This window comes from Oreochromis niloticus, linkage group LG23 (assembly GCF_001858045.2).
Source record: "Oreochromis niloticus isolate F11D_XX linkage group LG23, O_niloticus_UMD_NMBU, whole genome shotgun sequence".
Taxonomy (NCBI): domain Eukaryota; kingdom Metazoa; phylum Chordata; class Actinopteri; order Cichliformes; family Cichlidae; genus Oreochromis; species Oreochromis niloticus.
This window is the reverse complement of record NC_031986.2, coordinates 43,720,445-43,740,215: the sequence shown is the minus strand read 5'-3', so window position 1 is coordinate 43,740,215 and position 19,771 is coordinate 43,720,445. Positions and strand designations below refer to the sequence as shown.

General features: G+C 41.3%; 1 protein-coding gene across 3 annotated transcripts in view; it reads left to right on the top strand.

The window, feature by feature from the left end:
• The first annotated feature begins 24 nt into the window (after positions 1-24).
• ttc39a (tetratricopeptide repeat domain 39A) overlaps positions 25-19,771 on the top strand; it is a 28,051-nt gene continuing 8,304 nt past the window's right edge. Inside the window, exons 1-11 of one of the 3 annotated variants that reach the window (XM_013266711.3) lie at positions 25-250; positions 1,601-1,651; positions 1,808-1,858; positions 2,153-2,206; positions 10,786-10,890; positions 17,297-17,428; positions 17,987-18,027; positions 18,453-18,520; positions 18,611-18,675; positions 18,793-18,892; positions 19,137-19,202. In XM_013266711.3, coding sequence (XP_013122165.1) covers positions 198-250; positions 1,601-1,651; positions 1,808-1,858; positions 2,153-2,206; positions 10,786-10,890; positions 17,297-17,428; positions 17,987-18,027; positions 18,453-18,520; positions 18,611-18,675; positions 18,793-18,892; positions 19,137-19,202 — 786 coding nt within the window. In that variant the 5' untranslated portion in view covers positions 25-197. Of the gene's footprint in view, positions 251-1,600; positions 1,652-1,807; positions 1,859-2,152; positions 2,207-5,473; positions 5,797-10,785; positions 10,891-17,296; positions 17,429-17,986; positions 18,028-18,452; positions 18,521-18,610; positions 18,676-18,792; positions 18,893-19,136; positions 19,203-19,771 lie in introns of those variants that run through there. The other 2 variants (XM_005479133.4, XM_013266719.3) reach the window with 2 other exon arrangements.

Below are 19,771 nucleotides of genomic sequence, written 5' to 3'. Positions count from 1 at the left end.
GAGCGACTGCATTCCTGTACATTTAAATAGAAAGTCATTATTGCGGTGATGAGAGCAGCACACCTTTCCACGTCAGGAAGACGCGCAGCAGCAGCAGCCCAGCAGCCGCTTTCCCTTCCCACTTGCTCCCGTGTGAGGTGAGTGTGAGCCGCTGTGTAAACCTCTCCGGTCCGCTGCTGGTCCTCCTGCGCTGTGGAATGAGTTTTATGAACAGCTGGAAGCGAAGCGTGAAGAAACATGACAGCAAAAGGTGAGTGGAAGAAAAAAGCACCCGGAGATCACAGCGCGTCTTGGTTGGCCGTGTCCGTGCTTGTCTGTTTCAGGCTGCGGGGATTTAATCGCACTTTTTTTCCAAACCTAAGGCATCATGTGACTGCGCTGGCCCGAGGTTATCGTGTCATCGCGCTGAGATTGCTGTTTAGCGCACTGTAGCCTGTGAACACGAGATTTCCAGGACCCTTTAATAAACCACACAAACCACCGGTGTGTGTTTGAGTCTCTGTAGTTAATAAATCAAGAGGCGGAAGAAAACTCCTGAGATGTTTGGTGTCGTGTTCCTCCTCTGTGCTGTTATTATTATAAGTGTGTCAGTCTTTGTTCCCACTCTGCATCCTGTTAGTCAACCTTACGCTCATGATGTGTCAGTCAGGACCACACGAGCGCTCACTGAACTTTTTACTGTTAGTGAAAGTCAGATTTAACAGGCTGATGATTCTGGTTTGTTTGTAAACAGTTCAGTTTTATGTTACTGCCCCATGTTTAGCATATTTTTCCTGAGATAACTCATACTGAATTTTTATTATCAAGTGTCCCATTATAATACTTCCGAGGCCTGATTTTACAGATTAGATCAGAGGTTTCCTGGCTTTTTTTTTTTTTTGTAATTTAAATTTCAAGCTGGCTTTTCCCTTTGACCTGGTCGTTTAAGGTACTTTGCAGCTGTTGGAGGCTCAAAGAGGGAAGTGGATCTGATACTTTTTTTCCAAAAAGGGAGGAAAGTCTAATAATGTAATACTCACGTGTGTTTAGCCAGTAATATGATCCCTCGGGTGTAATTTGTGATGTTCTGAAGGGGCCGAACACTTAGCTTGGATCTCTCTTGTGTTTTGTTACACATTCATGTGTAAATACAGTTCTGACTATAACAGACAATATTAGCAATTTCACTCCAAAAGAAACGACTTTAGTTTTTACAGGACATCTGTTGACTGTATGATGTTTATTTATATGTAGCATTAGCAGCCCACTTCAGGGCTGTATGTAAAGTGTAGGTAAATCAGAAGGCATTGCACATGATTTACATATATTTTATATATATTTGAATATTGATGGTGTCAGTTTTATTTAATAATCTCATTATGAATTTGATGCCAGCAGCATATTTAAAAAACATGCTGGGACACTAATAAGAAGAAAATACTCAGTCATATGCTGCAATATTATCCAGTATTTAAAAATAATCCGAGAGTTTTTTGGAAGAATTCACGTTCTCGCTACAACCCTTCTTTCCTCAGCCTTTCCCAGCTGACATCCTCCTCTTACCTTAATGAGATTCAGTCTGGTGTTTTTTTTCCCAAGCTGACCTTTGACCTTTTCACAGGGATGCAATGAATCCACAAGACGTACCTGACAGCCCGGACTCCCCGAGCCGGTACGGTGACACTGCGCACGTCATTTTTTTCGTACTGTGAGGAACAAAGAAAACATAAAGCCGCTGCTAATCGTGGCTCTGATTACAGCATAACAATAAGTTTAACTCTGGCAGGCACGCTGTTACGCTCAGGCTCATCTGAATTTCTCATCTCAGGTTGTCAGATGTAAACAGTCCAGAGCTGGACTCCATCATCACAGACTTCAAGTAAGTTTCTTTAAGTTCAAAAATGTAATTTGACAAATTTAAATAAACGTTACCAATATTTGCTCCCACATCAGATCTCACACAGGTTTCCCGAAAGTCATCAAGTTCATATCTGTAGATATTCAGCGAGTCATTGTGAAGAACTAAGTGTCCTGGGAGTGTCCTCATATATCGGTGTCCATATTTCTCTGGCTCCCACGATCTGTTCCTCAAACAACAGTTTATCTTTCAGCTGGTTTTCATCCCTCGAGATTACCCTCCTTTCTCTAAAACGATTCTGTTCCCGTGTTTCAGGTTACAGATACCGGACGACAAAGATGGTCTGGAGTCAACAGATCCATCGAATGGGTAAGACTGGCCTGTGAGCTCTCTCAGATCATACACGAAAACCGAGGCTTAGATTACAGAAATGTTTGGTTTCATCGAGACACAAAGATGCACATGTTGAGGTAACAAAGTCGTTAGGAGTTCACGGCAGCTTCTCCTGCTGCTTGTGATATCAATAATTCAGACAGAGGGAACCTGAGAATAACATCATCTCTCAGCACTTTAGTTATGTCTGAGTGTGAAATTATTGCTTATTCAAGCTATGATGAGCTTTCAGAGCCTGGAGAAGAAATGTGTGTCTGTCTGATAAGATCAGAAGCGCGTAATAAAGTGATAGGACGTTTTTAGATGTTTAGAAAATACTGACAGCTGGTTTTAGTTTTATAGATATTTTTAAAAAGGTTTTATGTCAGTGAACGTCTGCTGTTTTTAACTGAAGACATGTTAGGATGTGCTGATAAATCAACATTTGTTTGTATGTAAAAGCTTTAAACATTTGATTTGCTTCTAATTTGTTTTATATCGCATGTTTCTGGGCTCTTGAAGTCTTTGATTTTGGCAAATCGGGTCCTCAAAACCCCCCCGGAGACATTGCACATCGATGTGAACTGAAATTCACATCCCTGTGCGACAGCCTGGACTCGTCAGTCATGTGACAGGTGCATAGATGTGGGGAACAGCATCCCACTGCCTGCTAAATATGTCAAAACCTGTTTGCCTGATCACAGTGAAAAACCAAAACTTTGTAAACGAATGTGTTTTTGCTAGTTGGGCAGCGTGCAGGAGTGTTTTTGAAATTTCAAATCAAATTCAGCACCATGAGGACGGCAATGAAAATCTAATTTTCTTCAATTTAAACCCATGACCCTCCGATCTCCTCACAGCAAACACGAGAGATGAAAGCAACAATTAAGCTTTTACTACTCTCTATAAAGAGAGATGTTTTTTCCCCTCTTGTTTCTGCGCCAGACACTGTGACGGCTTTGTTCTCGCGATTGTGCAAAAAAAGTAATATGTAAGAAGCCCTTAGCGTGGTCACATGAGTGTAAGCTTTATGCTGTCTCTTGATCTTTGTAGAGCTCGGTTGCTTTAAAGTTCACAGTTAAACTTTGTGTGGCTGTTATAGTATCTGAAAACAGGTAATACTGACTCATTAACGGTCAGTATTTTCCTCCAGCGTTGAGGAACAAACTGATGCAAATGTATCAGCTGAATTTTTTATATCAGATTTGTTTTGTAAGTAATTTGATGGCAATAATTCAGTAAATCATCAGTGGATGATCAGTGGATTATTTAAACTGGTAGCCCTCTCTATTAAACTCGGTAATAACACAGTAATAGTGGGGTGTTTAAGTGGAAACATCAACATGGAAATAGCAAGTTAGTACCACTTAATTACATTATCTTCTACCAGTGGTTATACATGACTAAACACACTGAAATGTATGTAGCTGGATAATAACGGGCCAGAAACTGGGGCTAAAAACGTGGGAACAGTTACACCTTTGAGGCAAAACCAGTTAGTAGTAGAAATATGTATGTAGTAATAACCAGGAATCAGGACTAGCGAACACAAAACTGCACATCTCTATCCAGTTGAATGTTATTGACCCATTAACCGAACACTGAACTAGAAGTGTGATCATTACCTAGAAACATGTGGTGGTTCATATGAAGTAACCAGGAATCAGGACTAGAGAATGCAAACCTTCCTGTTTCTATTACATCTCACAGTAATCTCATTAAAAACCTGGGACCAGCAAAAAAAGTATTTAAATATAAAAATGATAATCATGTATGTAAACATAGGTGCTATGGATGTTTTACATTACAGCTCTGGGAAGGAAGCAATTTATTTATAACAATGCAGGCTGAGTGGTGGTTTAACTTCTAAAGATTTATTAATGGGCAAAGATGCTGTGATTGCACCATAAGAGCTTTGAAGGGAAACAAAAACAGCAAATTACCATATGTTAATATGATCATGTGCCACGTATGCTTAGCTGTGTAATAAAACAGTGTCACTGAAAATAAATTTACTTTAATAAAACCTTGAATGTAGAAATACTGTTCCTTGGTTTAGCTAGTCAGATGTGAGATTTTGCTGCTTTTACATCATTTCTAATGTGACAGTAAACATGAATACGTATTTAGCATCTTGATGTTTCAGAGCAAACACACTGTTGCAGATTAAAAAGGTCAAACTGACAGTATACAGCATGGCACACACCCGAGCACACATGCATGAAACAAAGACAAAGAATGTCAGCCTCGGCTTTGCGTGCAGCGTCACAGGTGAAAACTCATCAAGTATATTTGCTCAAGCGTGGTCACGGCGAACCCACCTTGGGCTGAGATTCAGGACGTTTACCCATGATTCCTCTGGGAACAACACCCACGATTATGCATTAAACACTACACAAAGGTCACGGTGGCTGACTAGTGAATGCATTATCTGGGCATGGCTTTACAGCCATGGGATCAAAGAAAAAGGAGGCGGTGCTTAACAAAAGTGGTCCAAAGAGAGTAAGCAGTGGTGAGATATTACCAAATAAATCATGTCATGACACAGACTTGTTTGTAGTTTCAGTAATTAAGACAAAAGAATTGGCCAAAAAAGTAAATCCACACAGCTAACTGTGATTAAACTCCTCGACTATGTGTGAGAAATGTAAAACATAAAGCCTGACAGCTCTGGTTACTGCTGCTGTTTTAGTAGTTTTAACTGCTTATTAAAGATGCAGGTCGAGACACTACAGCCGACATGTGTTTATGGCACTCTCTCGCTCATTCACACTCACTCACATCTAATGGAGGAAGGGCAATGGGCTGTTTACAGTGATATACAGCTGCAAGTCCTGGCCCTGCTCCAGTTCTCCATTCATGATTTCACATTATTTCTGGTGCGTCTACATTTTCGAGCCGCTGCGCTGCATCGACGTCTATTTCTGGACTGTCTGCCCGCTGCAGTGAGCAGCCTCTGCAGCAGCCCTGACCAGCTGCGCCTCAGAAAGCCACACTTTCTCTCCCACCTACAGTGGCGGAAAGTGCTTGTGTTTTTTTATGATCAAAGATGGCCTCGTGACTATGAACACTTCTGCTTTTAGCACATTGCTCCTCCAGCGTTTAGTTTTTAGAAGTATCCTCACTTACACAGAAAAATCCCCTGACTATGAATGGTGGGCATTTCGGCCACACTCCTGATTTTGCATTAACCAATCAGAGCGGAGACTGCAGTGTGGAGCATAAGGGTGATGATCGGAAGAGGTGGGCCAGGCTTTCTCTCCATGTGTGACAGTCATCCCAGTCTTATTAAGGGCTGCTGTTGCTTCTGCGTCCTACCTCTCGTTCCTTCCTTGTTTCCTCTCTCATTCATTCATCCCCACCTCTCTCTCTCACGCTCTCTCTCTCTCTGCCTAACCTTCTGCTGTTTCTGCTGCTACAGAAAGAGACACACAGCATTACACTGCACTGCTGGAAAGGCCCCGGGCTCACAGCCACTTCTGCTATTTTCTTACTTTAGTCGCTTTCTCTGCGTCTCTTCCGCACACACACACACACACACTTTGCCAGATGAAAATGTCAGGGGAGGAAGAGACTCTGTCGAACGGGTAAGATGCGCTCATGTTGGGATGGCGTGTGTTTCTCATTCAGTCGGGAGAGTGTGAGATGCTCTGTGAATGTGACTTTTCCTGCCGTGTTTCCATTCTCATGTGATGTTTGTGTTTTCCACTCGTGTCTCTCAGGCATGTGGACAAACTCGCTCGATTTATTGTCGGAGCTGCTCGTTTCTTTTGTTTCCCGGCTCGATGTAACACGGCCTTTGAACATGTTATACCAGCCTGTCTGATGTGCTGAAAGCTCTCTCACACACAGTTGATAAAACTAATGCTTTGTCACTCCAGGAAAGGGTGTGTGCGTGGTTGTGTGGGTGCATATGTGCACTTATTGGTTTGCATCAGCACATGCAGTGGTGTGTGACTGTGTATGAATAGTGGCTGTGTGTGTGTGTGTGCCTTTGCCTGATAATGATCATCATTGTGTTATTTGCTCTCTTGAGAAATCAACGCAGAATTTGAGACTTGCTGACTTGAACCTAATTAAATTATTTGGACAATGCGTGGTATGCGTGGCCTGAACCTCGCACACTCTCCTCTTTCTGCCTTTTCTTTCCTTCACACAGTCCATTTCCTTTATTTTTGTTCTTCTCAGATTGTGTTTAAGGTGCCAAAATCGTGTTTTCCAGTCAGCCGGTACCAGTTGAGTCGGTTTCCACCTAAAGGAAATGATATATCCACTGATGCTTTGCCCTCCTCAGCTTTGCAGACACAGGTTTCAACCTTTATCTAAAAAAATATGAACAACACGAATCCAGTAGCACAAAAATGTGGTTTATTATTAAAACCAGCACTCTTATGTAACATGCGCATAAACCTGCTGCGTAAAGCGTCTGTTTAATACTGCTGACACACTGCAGTTTCTTAATGATTCCTTATCTATCTGAGTATCCTTGTAGTCTGACTCTAACAGGTAATTTGACTCCACTAATTTAAGTTTAAGTTTAAAACTTTCTTTGTTAGTAAGGCTTATAGTTAGAGCTGGATCAGGTGACTCTGAACCTTCCCTGTAGTTATGCTGCAATAGGCTCAGGCTGCCGGGGGACTTCCCATGATGCACTGAGCATTTCTTCTCCACTTGTATCTTTCCATTTCTGGATGCTATTACATTTTCTATAGTCGGCGTTTTGTCCCGTCTCCCTGTGCTCTCCCTTTTTCTCCTCTCTTTCCCCTCACCCTCCTAACCGGTCGTGGCAGATAGCTGCCCCTCCCTCAACCCAGAATTGCTGGAGTTTTTTCCTGTCATAAAGGAGTTTTTCCATCCTACTGTCACCAAGTGCTTGCTCATACGGGACTGTCTAATTGTTGGGGTTATCTGTCTTGCATTGTGGTATCTTTACCTTACAATATAAAGCAACTTTAGGCCAGGCAAATCTAAAATCTGCCTGAGAGGAAATAATGACTAAATATGCCTCAGGTAAAGATTTAGGGAACGGTTATGGTTAGAATAAATGTTTGGCTAAGCTATAGATTTGGTGTAAGTATTAGCATTTCTTAATTCTTCTGTAAGCTTATCATTTAAACTCTGAACTGGGCCCCAGTTATATTTTACAGGTGGGACTTTGACCGAGACATGACGGGGTACTGTGGCTAAAATTAATGTTGCACTTCTTGTACTTCATTTATGTTGCATCAGTTTTGGTTGAGGTTCATAATTCTTAAAACAGGTTAAGTTTCAGCTTTGACTCTGGATTAGTGAGCTGGAGGTTTATTGTATTTCAGTGTTTTCATCTCTTCCTGCCTACATCTGGGGATTTTTGCAGGTGAGAATATTGACTAATAGTCTGTGGCTTATGGAGGTTGAATACTCTGTAGTCGCTGCACCTTTACTCATACAGAAAACCGGTATGGCACTGTACCAACAGCTCTGGTTGGACTGGTTGGATTCACTCAGTGGCCACTGGTGGAAGACATGTGACTCTGCAGGATTAACAGCATAAATGTGCACACAATGTGCTTCATTGTTTTCTCTTGGATTTTATTATTGATCTTTATATTAAAGTATCATCTGTGGACAATCAATTAGAAAATATGGTAAAATAAGTTAATCATTGTATGCTAATTGCTAATGTTTATATAATGCTGTTTATAGCTTCGGTTGCATTATTTCGTCAGTATGTGTTTGTGTATTGTTGCTGACAACAAAGAGCATTTCTTAAAGTCACCTGAGTTTTACACAGAGACGGACCAGTGAGAGGAGCTGTTTCTGTTAGCAGGGAGCTCAGCTGCCTGCTGGTCATATGGTGAACACAGCAGTCACCCGCATGTCATTAGCAGAGCTGCACCAGTATGTATGCTTCTTTCTATCATGCTGCTGGTGGTGTGTGTATGTATGAAGTGAGTTTATGGCCTCTTTGTGTTCCTAATGGACAGGAATGTGTTAGACACGTTAGCTGTAGCTGCATTTCCTCAGAGCTCAGTTGGACTCTTTTATTCCTCTGCAGCTGTCTAATGCTGACATGGGCTGAAGAGGTAATACTGACAGAGTGTTCCTGCACTTAAATGGAAATAATAGTTGCCCTCAGGGACGTTATGTTGTAAGGTAAAGAGCTAACAGTGTTATAGAGAGAAAGCCAGTGATCCAAGAAAGAAACTCGCCTTTTTCTACATAAAAAAACCTCCAGGAGGGACGCCATCTGTCCAGACTGGATGGGCTGTGGGGGGAAATCAAGACCACAGAAAGACAGCAAACCACAATCAAGACAAAGCACAACATACGGAAGAGAGTAGACAACGATGTCATCTCACACAATAGTGGCTTCTAGTGTCGTAAAAACGGAGGACACCCTCTAAGGTTGTACGTATCAGGACATAATAAAAAAAATCTTGTCCAGACCAGGTTCTGATTTATTTAAATACAAGCTCAAATGGACAGCAATGCATGACCTATTACACTGTGTCATTGTTTATTTAAGAAAAACGGAGTCAAATCTAAGAACACCTTAACTGCTTATAGCATCATTTTCTGTCTAAATGTATCAGTCTTTCCTAAAGTCCCTCCACAGCATTTTAATGAGGGTGAGGTCTGGACTTTGGCCCAGGGCAGCACCTTGATTTTTTTTTCTTTTTTCCAGTTATTCTGTTGCAGATTTGCTGCTCTGCTTGGGATCCCTGTCTGTTGAATGACTCTGTTTTGACCAAGCTTTAGCTCTCAGACAGTTGACTTCACGTTTGACTCTTGAATAATTTTTTATTGAAGAGTTTTTAGTTTTTATTTGGGTCTGCAAAACAAGCCCCAATCATCTCCCCTCCACCCATGTGCTGCGGGTGTGTATGAGCTGTTTGTGCTGAGATGCTGCGTTTGTTTTTTGCCAAAGGTGGTGCTGTGCGTTTTGGCGAAACATCTGCATTTTGGTCGAGTCCGTCCAAAGTGCATCGTTCCACAAATCATATTTCTTTTTTTAGACAGACGATGCTTTCTCCTGGAAACATTTCCAATCAAGCCGTACTTGTTCAGTCTTTTTCTAGAATAGAATAGAACGCCTTTATTGTCACTATACGGTTGTACAATGAGATTCTAATTGTACTGTCATGAACTTTAACATTAAACAAGCTAACTTACGCCTCTGGAATCTGAGGTGTAGCTCTTGGGTGTCTTTGCAGTTTCTCTGACCTTGGGGGTGAATTTGCTGGGGGTCCCCTCCCAGGAAAACTGGGAACTCTTTTGGATGTTTTCCACTTGTGAATGATTTTTCTCACTGCAGAATGATGGAGTTTAAATTGTTCAAAAACATCCATATACCATTTAGAGGTTATAGAAGCATAACTAAGGCTCACCTGATCCATCTTTAACTGTAAGATCAATAACGAACGTTTTAAGGCTAATATTAAAAGTCGGGATGGTGTCTGTTTCCTGAGTCAAACCTGATGGCTGAATGTTTACATCCCGTTGTACGTTTAAAAGCTTATGTATGGAAAAGGATTTTAAATGAAATTAAATATTTCATAGCAAGCCGATGAAGAAATGTAAGAGAAATATAATCCGTGTTCTACTTGTGTCCAGTGTATGTGTGATGTATGTAGGATCGGCATAAAGTGGCCTTAAGGTTCAAAGTATTACATTAAGCTAATTAAGCTAATACTTAATGTAAAAAAAACAGTTGTGTATATTTCATGACAGGGATTGACGTCATTTACATTTACCCAGTAAATAAAATAATAGTAATAAGTAAGTAATAAGTAATAAAATGTAATTACACATCAAACAAGCAACAATCCAAGCAGAGTTAATGAATCAGCTTAATGTTTTGGCACATTAACGTAACACTCTTATTTTAGAGTTTCCATTAGCTTAACAACGTCTCTCTGTTTATTCTGCCCGTCGTTAATGAGTTTTTCACATTCTGGTGCTGTTTTCTCCCCGAGTTTAAGAAGTGAAACATACATTTAAAGTTTCATGGCTACAGCGGGTCAAATCAAAGATGGGCGATTCCAGGTCGCACACGCGCCCGTCACCTGAAGCTCATGTGGGTCATGTGATGAATACAAGGTGACGTGATCTTTTTTTTTAAGCCACGAAGAGCATCTGTTCTTTATCTTTAATAAAAGATTCAGTTTAAAAACTGCTCCCAGAGTTTGTCCTTGTATTAATGCAGATGGCTGTAACTGATGCTGATTATGTCTGTAATGCAAGTAGCAGCAGCAGTAAGAGCAAAGAGCACTCCCTCGAGCCGGTTTGCTCGTCTGGGTCACTCTGTCTGTGTTCATCTTTTGGTTTCTGTCTCGAAGGAGTGCAGAGAATTTAATAACTTATGAATATGTTAAGATTCAGGGGAGATTGTAGGACAAAATGAGGGTTTGTAGATTGTGTTTCTTATAATTGGGGCCTCGTTAAAGACACAAACACTTTTTACAGTTGTCTTATATGACACAGGCTTGTTTTGTGTGCACTTTGATCACAACTACATCCTTGTATTTGTATTTGACGATGACGTATTTTCAGCATGTTTTCACGCAGATTTGCTGTTTGTTTTGCTTCTGCAGCTGCTCACGGTCAGACCTGACGCTGGCTCTCGAGGACTGTATGGTCGCCCTGGATCTGTTCCTCAGAAACGACTTTGAAGAGGCGCAGGCCCGGCTCAAATGCAGGTAGGAGCACAACCTGCGTAACGACCTGCTACAGGTGCTGTTCTCGCCGGGCTTTGTTTTCTCAGTAGCTTTCAAGGTTCAAAATAATTCTTATTTATCTGATATTGGGCCTCTGTCTGAAACAAGTTTAGTTTTAGTTCCTCTCCCTTTAAGACAACTTTCTGCTGATTGGCTCCCCCTCTCAAACAGAGGGTTTGAACAGCAGGTAGGCGGAGCTTCTGTTCAGTCTGACAGCAGTCCAAAGCCTGAGCTTTTGCCTCATTATTTGAAACTTTGACCATGAGTTTTTATGAGCATCCGTCTTTTTTGATGATGATGACCCTCTCCCAAACATTTACGCTTCTTACTCATGAGAACTCTGTCAAAAGATATGAAAGTCATAAATGTGAGTTAAGGCAAAATTCAGAGGATCCCTAATAGCTTTTTAGATTTGCGGTGATTTCACCTCGCCGCTCTTCCATTTTGACCCTGCTGCAGTTCCCTGAATGTTTTTCTTGTTTGTCTCTCTCTGTGGACGTGTCATGACCCTGAGCCTTTAGCTTTGTATCCCTTCTTACAGTTGTCTAAAAATGTTCCAATGATGATCGTTTTTTAATTGAATTACATGCTGTTGGGTTTTTCACGATAAAAGTCTTCCCCAAATGAATTAGATTGAATTAAAATGTCCAATAAAACCTTAAGAATAAGAGGCTGTGCTTTATTTATTTTGAGCATTCAGAGCACTCGCTGCTTTAAATTTTTACCAGTGGCTGAATCAGTACAGTTTCTCTAATTAAGAGGACACTTAGATATTGAAGATGAATTCACTATTCAGCCTTTGAAGATGGCTGCACAATTAGAAGGAGCTTTGTAATGTGTTGTGATGTTTCCATGAAGGTCCAGTTACGTGAGGAAGCAACAAAAAGTGTCGGGTTTGAAAAAGGAGACAAGAAGGCAAATTTATAAGTAAAGCGAAGGTTTCTTTGAACAGTTTAACCAAAAGAGATGGACGGAGCACAATCACCATCAAAAGAGAAACATAACAAAACTCTGAAGTTGATCAGGTAAAAATAATAAGTCAAAAAGGCCAAATCACCCAAAGCACCACCGAGGAGCCACAACACATGAAACCAGAAAGGCTGCCTGAGTCTGGAGCTGTCCTCTCTCTGTGCTCTGACCTAGTTGCTGAGAAGAGTTGGCTGTACAAAAGGGCGGCACCTGAAGCTGGAGAGACAACATGACACAGCAACTGGGACAAATCACAGCAGGCTCTGCCAGGGCCATAGCATGCTTGGAAAATAAAGTCTTTAAGATGATGTTTTTGAGCCCTGAATCAGCGACAGCTGTAACCATCGTACTGCAGTGCAGTTAAAGTCAAGTTACTTGTTGGTTCTTTGTTAAGTACAGGACAAACACAGCATCGCAATGACCCACAGTGGGCAAGTAAAATGAATCCAAAGCTAAATAAAATAAAATAGAGAGCTAAAACTATAATAGATATAAGAAATAAGGTGTCAAAGTCTTAATAGAGAAGATGCATAAAAGCCAATAAACTGTAATTGCTGTTTCTGTCGTGTTTACATGGACGAGTTATATGAACCATGCGCTGCACGTACAAACCCTACCTCCAGGTTTGTACTCCAACACCGAGTCATCGTGTTACTCTGTGTCCGCTGCGTATTATCAGCACCTTTATCGTGCCGCTGCTTTTATTCGTCCTCTGGCTCTGGTCTCTGGGACTGTGGGCCACTCCTCAGCCCCAGTTTCTCCTTTTCAGTGCTGCCTAGCATCAAACAATAGCTTCCTTTTAGGCCTGACTTTGTGTTTGTAGTTTTGAAACAGTAAACCGGTGTGTGGTGTTGTTGCTGAGAGACATGTTTTTTCAGTGTGTGACGACATTTACAGCGAATGAACTCAGACTCTTTGTTTTTTACATTATTATTATTTTACCTGTCTTTCCTGGTGTTTGTTATTTAAACTTGGATTTGGGAAATATTCCAACCGTGTTGACGATGTGGATAAATCGAAAACCTCACGCTTCTGTTGCTGTCCTCATTTCTGCCTCCAGGGTTTCTCCCTGTGCACTCGGCTGTATTCCATTTAAATGCAGCACCGCAATTAAACTGATTTTTTTTTTTAGATTTTGTTTGCTTTGTACACAACCCAATAACACACACAACCTCATTTTCTCCTCAGATAAAGCTTTTATGAGAGGAAATGACAGCCGGGGGGCTTTCAGCATGCTCTACATCATTTTAATGCATCTGGACACATCAGCGGGGATGTTTTCTGGAGTTATCATGTGTTGTAGAGCCTGTAGTGCGACAGCCTGGGAATCTTTGCATCCCACAGCTTTTGTGTTCTTCCACTTGCTCGGTTTACTATTCCCTCTTCCTTTTTTTCGCCTCTTAAGCCCAGGCCTTGAACTCTGAGGCCTCAGAGAGCAGCTCTGTGTCTGACGTTAGCATTAGTTTCAGACTTTTAGATCTCGCACCTTTGCTCACAGCCCAGATTTGCTTTGTTTTCCTCCACCTGTCAGCTGTGGTCTGACACAGTCATGTGGGGCAAGGACACACACACATATGTGGACACAGTTTCTATTTAGTCAGTGTTGCGTCTGCTACATTTACCCCTACGTTCGTGTTTATGGTCACAGGTAGTTGGAGGCCGTCCCAGGATGCACTGGGAGGAAGACCTTGTTTATACAAAGTCCACATTTCTAATTTTAAATCTGTCTGTGGAACAATATTGTGTTTGTAGAGGCTTTAGTCAGTGACTTACACTCACTGTCACCACATCGCCAATCACCCTGAATCTTTTGGATGACTTTGGTCTTGAGCGAGACTCCAGTTTTTATTAACGAGTGTGTTAAAGTCCTCCTCCACCTCTGTTATTTATGACGGGGTCTGTTATTACGGACAAATGGAATTAGTGCGCTGTTAGCAAGCATGGACCAATACTCGGTTTAAGCACTGTTTGTGCAGGTGGACAGCTCAACACAGGAGACGGTAGATTTATGCTTCACTCGTTGACTGACAGCCGTTATAAAATTGGAAACTTGATTTACTTTACGAGAAATACAATGGCCATTAAAGGTGATAGAAAAACCGCAAACTACATGTCAAATGACTGAAAATGTGCGTCATATCAGGAGGCAGTGGAACAGTCAGTGAAAGCAGTGATAAACAAAGGGGTGGGAAAGCAGTGGATCCAGCTAAAAACATAAAACCATAAGCGGACTGACAGCTGGAGGGCGAGATGAAGCAGAAGAGGAAGAGGCTAGACACCAAGCCAAACAAACCAGGGGCAGCTGAGGAGGAGCAGGAACCGAGTGGAGGTTCTCACAGGAAGTACATCGTGTAGCTAGTTAACTTATTGCAGGTCTGTGGAGATATTCAAGCATCACGATTGTCCTGAAAATCTTACTGGATCGCTGATTTCTTTATTCCTTTAATTTTAGATGCTGTGTTGTAGTTTAGCTGGGATTCAGGTCACCCTCACAGGACCTCCTCATGTTTCGTAGTTTATGATTAGAAGTCAAAATCCTTGAGTCAAGCCTCATTTCTTTGTATTCGTTTTCCAGCCAGCCTTTCTTGTCATTTTGGGGTCTTCAGCAATAGTTCTCGGGGTTTAACGAAGGACTTTCAAAGTTTTTCTTTGGATGTGGGCAGCGTTTTCACTCCTTTTTGATGGGCGGAGCAATGTAATCATGCACGGACTGATTTGTGCGTTTACAACACAGAAGAAGTTCAAACATGGACGAACTAATTTCCCCCCAAAATTAGGGCTGTCAGCGTTAACGCATTAATGCGGCGTTAACGCTGTCATCGCGATTAATGTGATTTTTGACACCCTCAACCCATCTGCAGCACAGAATGAACAAACTTTGGACAAACTACCTGAAATGCGTTGACACACACATTTCAGGGATTTTGACTCAGTCTGCGCTCCAGACGGGTTAATTGTTAATCGCGTTAGTCGTGATGACGGCGCGTTAACGCTGACAGCACTAAAAAAATATAAAGTTGCCAATTTGGGATGAAAGAGGTAAACCTGAGGATGTAACCAAAGCGGTGTGCTGCTTGTGCAGACATATAATGCGAGCAAAGCACTCAAACACGGCTAACTTGCATGAGCACGCACGTGTCCACCATCCGGCTGAGTGTGCGGCTATCAGCAGCTTCTGCAGCTCCATCAACAAGCATCTGGGCGCACTCTGAGGAGCGGGCATTTGCTCGCAGACGAAAGAGGGTGCTGTTAAAACAGCACTATTTTTTTTTTCTGTTGACTGCTTCTATTAGCTCCATCATTATTAGCAAACGTACTCATGGGCAAATAAATAAATGAATCGCCCGTGTAAAAACGATCAACGATAGTCGATATATTCGTCCAGTCGCCCAACCATACTCCTCAGAGCCCGGACTTCAACAGTACTGAAGCAGTGCGGGATCATCTTGACAGAGAATAACACAAACAGCCAACGTCCAAAGAAGAGCTGAAGAACTATTCCTGAATATTACATTAAGAAATTACATTAAAGCTAACTAAGAGAGTTCAGCATGTGGTGAAGGATGTAGGTCACACCAAATATTGACTTTCAAACTCATTAGAATTGCTCAAGCTCTGTTTTTGTCCTATATACTGTATTTCCATATATGGAAATGAATAGCTCGGGTGGCGTGTGGTGTGTCCTTGAAAAGAACTGAGAAATATTTTTCTATTTTCCTTGCAAAACATAGAAACGTGAGTGATGGCTCGACACAGTAACAAAGTGTTTTTTCATTTTGAGAGGGCGCGTGCAGATGTTTACACCTGCGTTGTTGTTTCTCTGTAGCCTGTACTGTTGTCTTCTTTGAGTTAAATTATCAGGGTTAATAATCTTAATTATTTTAGGATTCATTAATCAGCTACAAGTTTCTGTGACAAATTTCCACAAATTTCTGCACAGAAATCACTGAAAATGTTTGGATTTCATCAGAACTACCATTGCTGCTTCCACCGTCTTTAACTGAATGCAAGGTGTGTGTCGGTGCACACGTGTTTATGCGAAACTCAAAGCAGCTCCTCCCTTTCATTATGGAACTACGTGGTGAAAATATGTTGGAGACCCGGCTTCACTGCTATCAGAGGCGCTATGACCTTTTCATCACTGAGATCTGACTGATATTTTGCAGCAATATGACTAAATTTAGATCACATTCCACCTTAAAAGGTTTCCCAGCCCGAGTTTCACTTGCTGTCTCACATAAATGAGCCTGACGTCGTGGAAATGTAACCCAGGCAAATCTCCCAGCTTCTCAGTCTGCGCCTCCGCCTTCTCTGACTGCACGTTCTTGTTTCCAGGTTGCTACTGAGCTTGTTTGGTGTTTGTTTACTGAGTTAAAGCTGATTGAATTCATTTAAGCAAACAGTTGAAGGTTTGTAGTTAGTTAATTTACCAAAGTCTCTACTTAATTCTGCAGTTTTCTTTCATGACAGGCAAAAAGTCACATGGATGATGTCACATTTATCTCCGTTTGCCTCATACCTCTTTTTGATTTCCAGTTTGTGTGCACATATATAGATACAGCTGTATTAGGAAACATGAGGTAGAGCATGATTAATATTTGCTGGCCTAGTTTTCATGGGTGAAAAATCTGTTTATTTAAAGTCTGTGAGTGTCAGCTGGTCTGAGGTCAGAGTAACATCGCAGAGGCTGGTCACATGAGTTAATCTGGCGATGAATAGGAGCAAAATGTTGGCCATGCGGACTGACAGCATTCCTGCCTGCACACCTCTGACTTTATGCCACTTAATATATGATCCAACAAACAGACATGGTTGAACATTTGCAGTTCACATAGATAAATACAGGATACATACTGCTGTTTAAACCGTCCGCTATAACTTCAGTAGGACTCCTTAGTAATAGCACAAACCTATGTTGTAGATCTTTAAGTGGTTTAGTTGCTTAATTGTTTAGATCAGGAACAGGAAGCTTTATTAACAAGTTGAACAAGTATTTAGGTATTTATGTGGGGAAAGTGCACATGGTACACACTCCTAGTTCTTCAGTGTCCTTGTCACTGTGAAAACCAACACACTGTGTTCAGTATCTCCCATCTCTTGTTAGCAGTTATTCATCATTTAGTGGCGATACTGTTGTTCTGTCATTTATGCAGCCTGATAGATGACTGCTTATTAATATTTTATGTCCTCAATTATTTAAAAAAAGATTTTGCAGCTGAGCAGAATGAGAAATATTTTTGATTTAATCTTTATTTAAGCAGGATGTCGAGTTTCATTATTCTAAATCTAAAATACAAAAGCAACCAAATGTTAATGTGTTGTTCTGTAAAAGATTGTAAAACAATGTAATATTTAATATTTTTCGTCTTGTGCATCACAACAGAGAAAAATACTGTTTTTCTGTCTGTTTGTTTTACAGAAACAAAGACAGCATGTACCACGCTCTGACCTATGCCACCATTCTAGAAATGCAGGCCATGATGACCTTCGACCCTCAACACATCCTAGTTGCAGGGAACACCATGAAGGAGGCACAGGCTATCTGCCAGCGGTAAGACCTCGTCAGTTAGCTGATAAAATAATAACCGGCTGACCAACAATGACAGGGTCTCTTTTTTTTTGGTAGTTCCTCTTTAGCCAAGTCAGCTGTGGAAGTGTGTTTGGTCTCAACCCCAAATCGTGCAACTTAATGAGCTCTAGTTTCGGTAGTAACATCCTGAGACTGTTCCAACTCAGTAGCCAAAAACAATATTACCGAAGCCTCTGTGAGAATCCATCGCAGAGGCTTTTCTTAGGGCACCACATCTGATTAATCATCTTATAAACACACGCTTATTTCGGCCAATCTGATGTCAGAGCTGCAGTTTCTCTGTGTAAACACTGTGACTGCTCATAGGAAACTTACCGCACACTCAGCCCTTTTTCTTTTAGCAACCTCATCGTGCAGCGTCTCAGCATCCTGTGTTTAGATGAACAAGGCTGAGTCACGTATTTGAAAGGAAACATGATAGGAGGGGAAATGCAGGGCAGTGCAACATAAGGTAGGATTTTGTATGTGTGTGTGTTTGATTAGAATATCGGGTGATGTCGTTTTGTGTTTCTCCATCAGGCACCGCAAGAAGTCTTCCTTTTCAAAAACCTTCACAGAAGGTCGGTACAGTCAAATGAGTCTGTGTTATTCTTACAAAACAAACCAAGGAAACAGATGTTAGTCTGAGAATATGCTCGAGTCAGAGTTTTCCCTAAAAAGAGAAACCTGCTCGTATTTTTTAGTCCATTTTAATACTTGAGGTTTCAATAACTTTAGCATAAAAGTGTTTATGATTATTAGATGATGCTAAATAATTAAAATGTTTAGACTGTAAGTTTTTTAAATGTTTCAGTGTTTGCTCCATGTTAAAGTAGTACCTCTGCATGTACCTCTGCATGCACATATGCATGTACCTCTGCATGCACATATGCATGTACCTCTGCATGCACATATGCATGTACATATGTGTGTTTGGTCATTATGCTGATGTGTCCATGGGAGTGTTTGATTGACGATAACTGTGGTACAATCGATTTCACTTCAGAGGAGCTCCATGCTGAAGTTTGTTACGCCGAGTGTCTCCTCCAGAGGGCAGCGCTCACCTTCCTTCAGGTCAGGAGGCTTACAGCAGCTAGTGCCACTGATGTGTTTGCCACCATCACTCATTTTCTGTTTTGTGTTTTTAAACTCATTCCTGCTCAGGATGAAAACATGATCAGTTTTATCAAAGGGGGAATCAAAGTGAGGAACAGTTATCAGACTTACAAGTGAGTATCTCCAGGATATCCATGTTTCCATCCATGTTTCCATGCATCTTTTATTCTTCCATCAGGACTTCATCGCAGCTTATTCCCTTTAATTTTCTTATATCTTAACCCCCTCAGAGAGCTTCACACGGTCCTGCAGTCCTCTGGATACACTCACGGTGACAACCATGGGCATTTTGAGGGTGGCGTTAAACTGGGAGTAGGAGCTTTTAATCTAGTAAGTAATAGTTTGCACTTGTGCCTCATTGATCACTTAATTTTGTGATGCTTAGTTAACAAAAAAGACACCGGAAGAGCAGAAGATCTGCATAAATTAAGAGCTGCTCTAGCCTAACATGGCGACAGCTGCAAGAAATCCAACATCATTTTCTTGGAACCCATCAGCATCTGTAATAACAATGAAATGTTCTGTAATGATGTTTCTGGCCTTTTCATTTCCACTGCTTGTTTGCTTCCTGCAGATGATTTCCATGTTGCCTACACGAACACTCAAGCTGCTGGAGTTTGTCGGTTTCTCTGGTAATAAGGTAAGTGTTTCTGAGAAGTCAGACTTCTGACATGGCGCTCTCTAACAGCTTTAGTTAGAGATATTTTGAGAGCCGATACACCCTTCCTGTTTGAAATGCTACAGCCTCTTTATCAGAGACTGAGAAGTGTTTCAAGGACTGTAAGTGCGACTGTGGTTTAGCTGGTAGACAAAGATTTCTGGTAAAACTCATCACACTACTACTAAGATGAGTTTATCTTGATATTTTTCATGGAAATGTGAAATGAAACTTGCAACCATCAATGAAATGATGGTTGCTTTGATCATAATGAGCAATGACTATTTCTCTAAATTATGATTGCCAGTTGTAACTACTGATTTCATTCATTAAACCATCAGCACCTCAGTTGGCCTTTGAATATTACCATCATGACTGATTCATCTCCCGGTTAGGAACATGCATATACTGCATTTCTTGTATTTTGTACTTGCGTGTTTTGCACACAGGCAAGTTTGTGAGTCAGAGAAGTGGTAGACAAGCAGACGCTGTTTTATCCTCAGAACACGCTGACTAAACACAGAAGATTTTCCCATAACTACTTTAGTGTA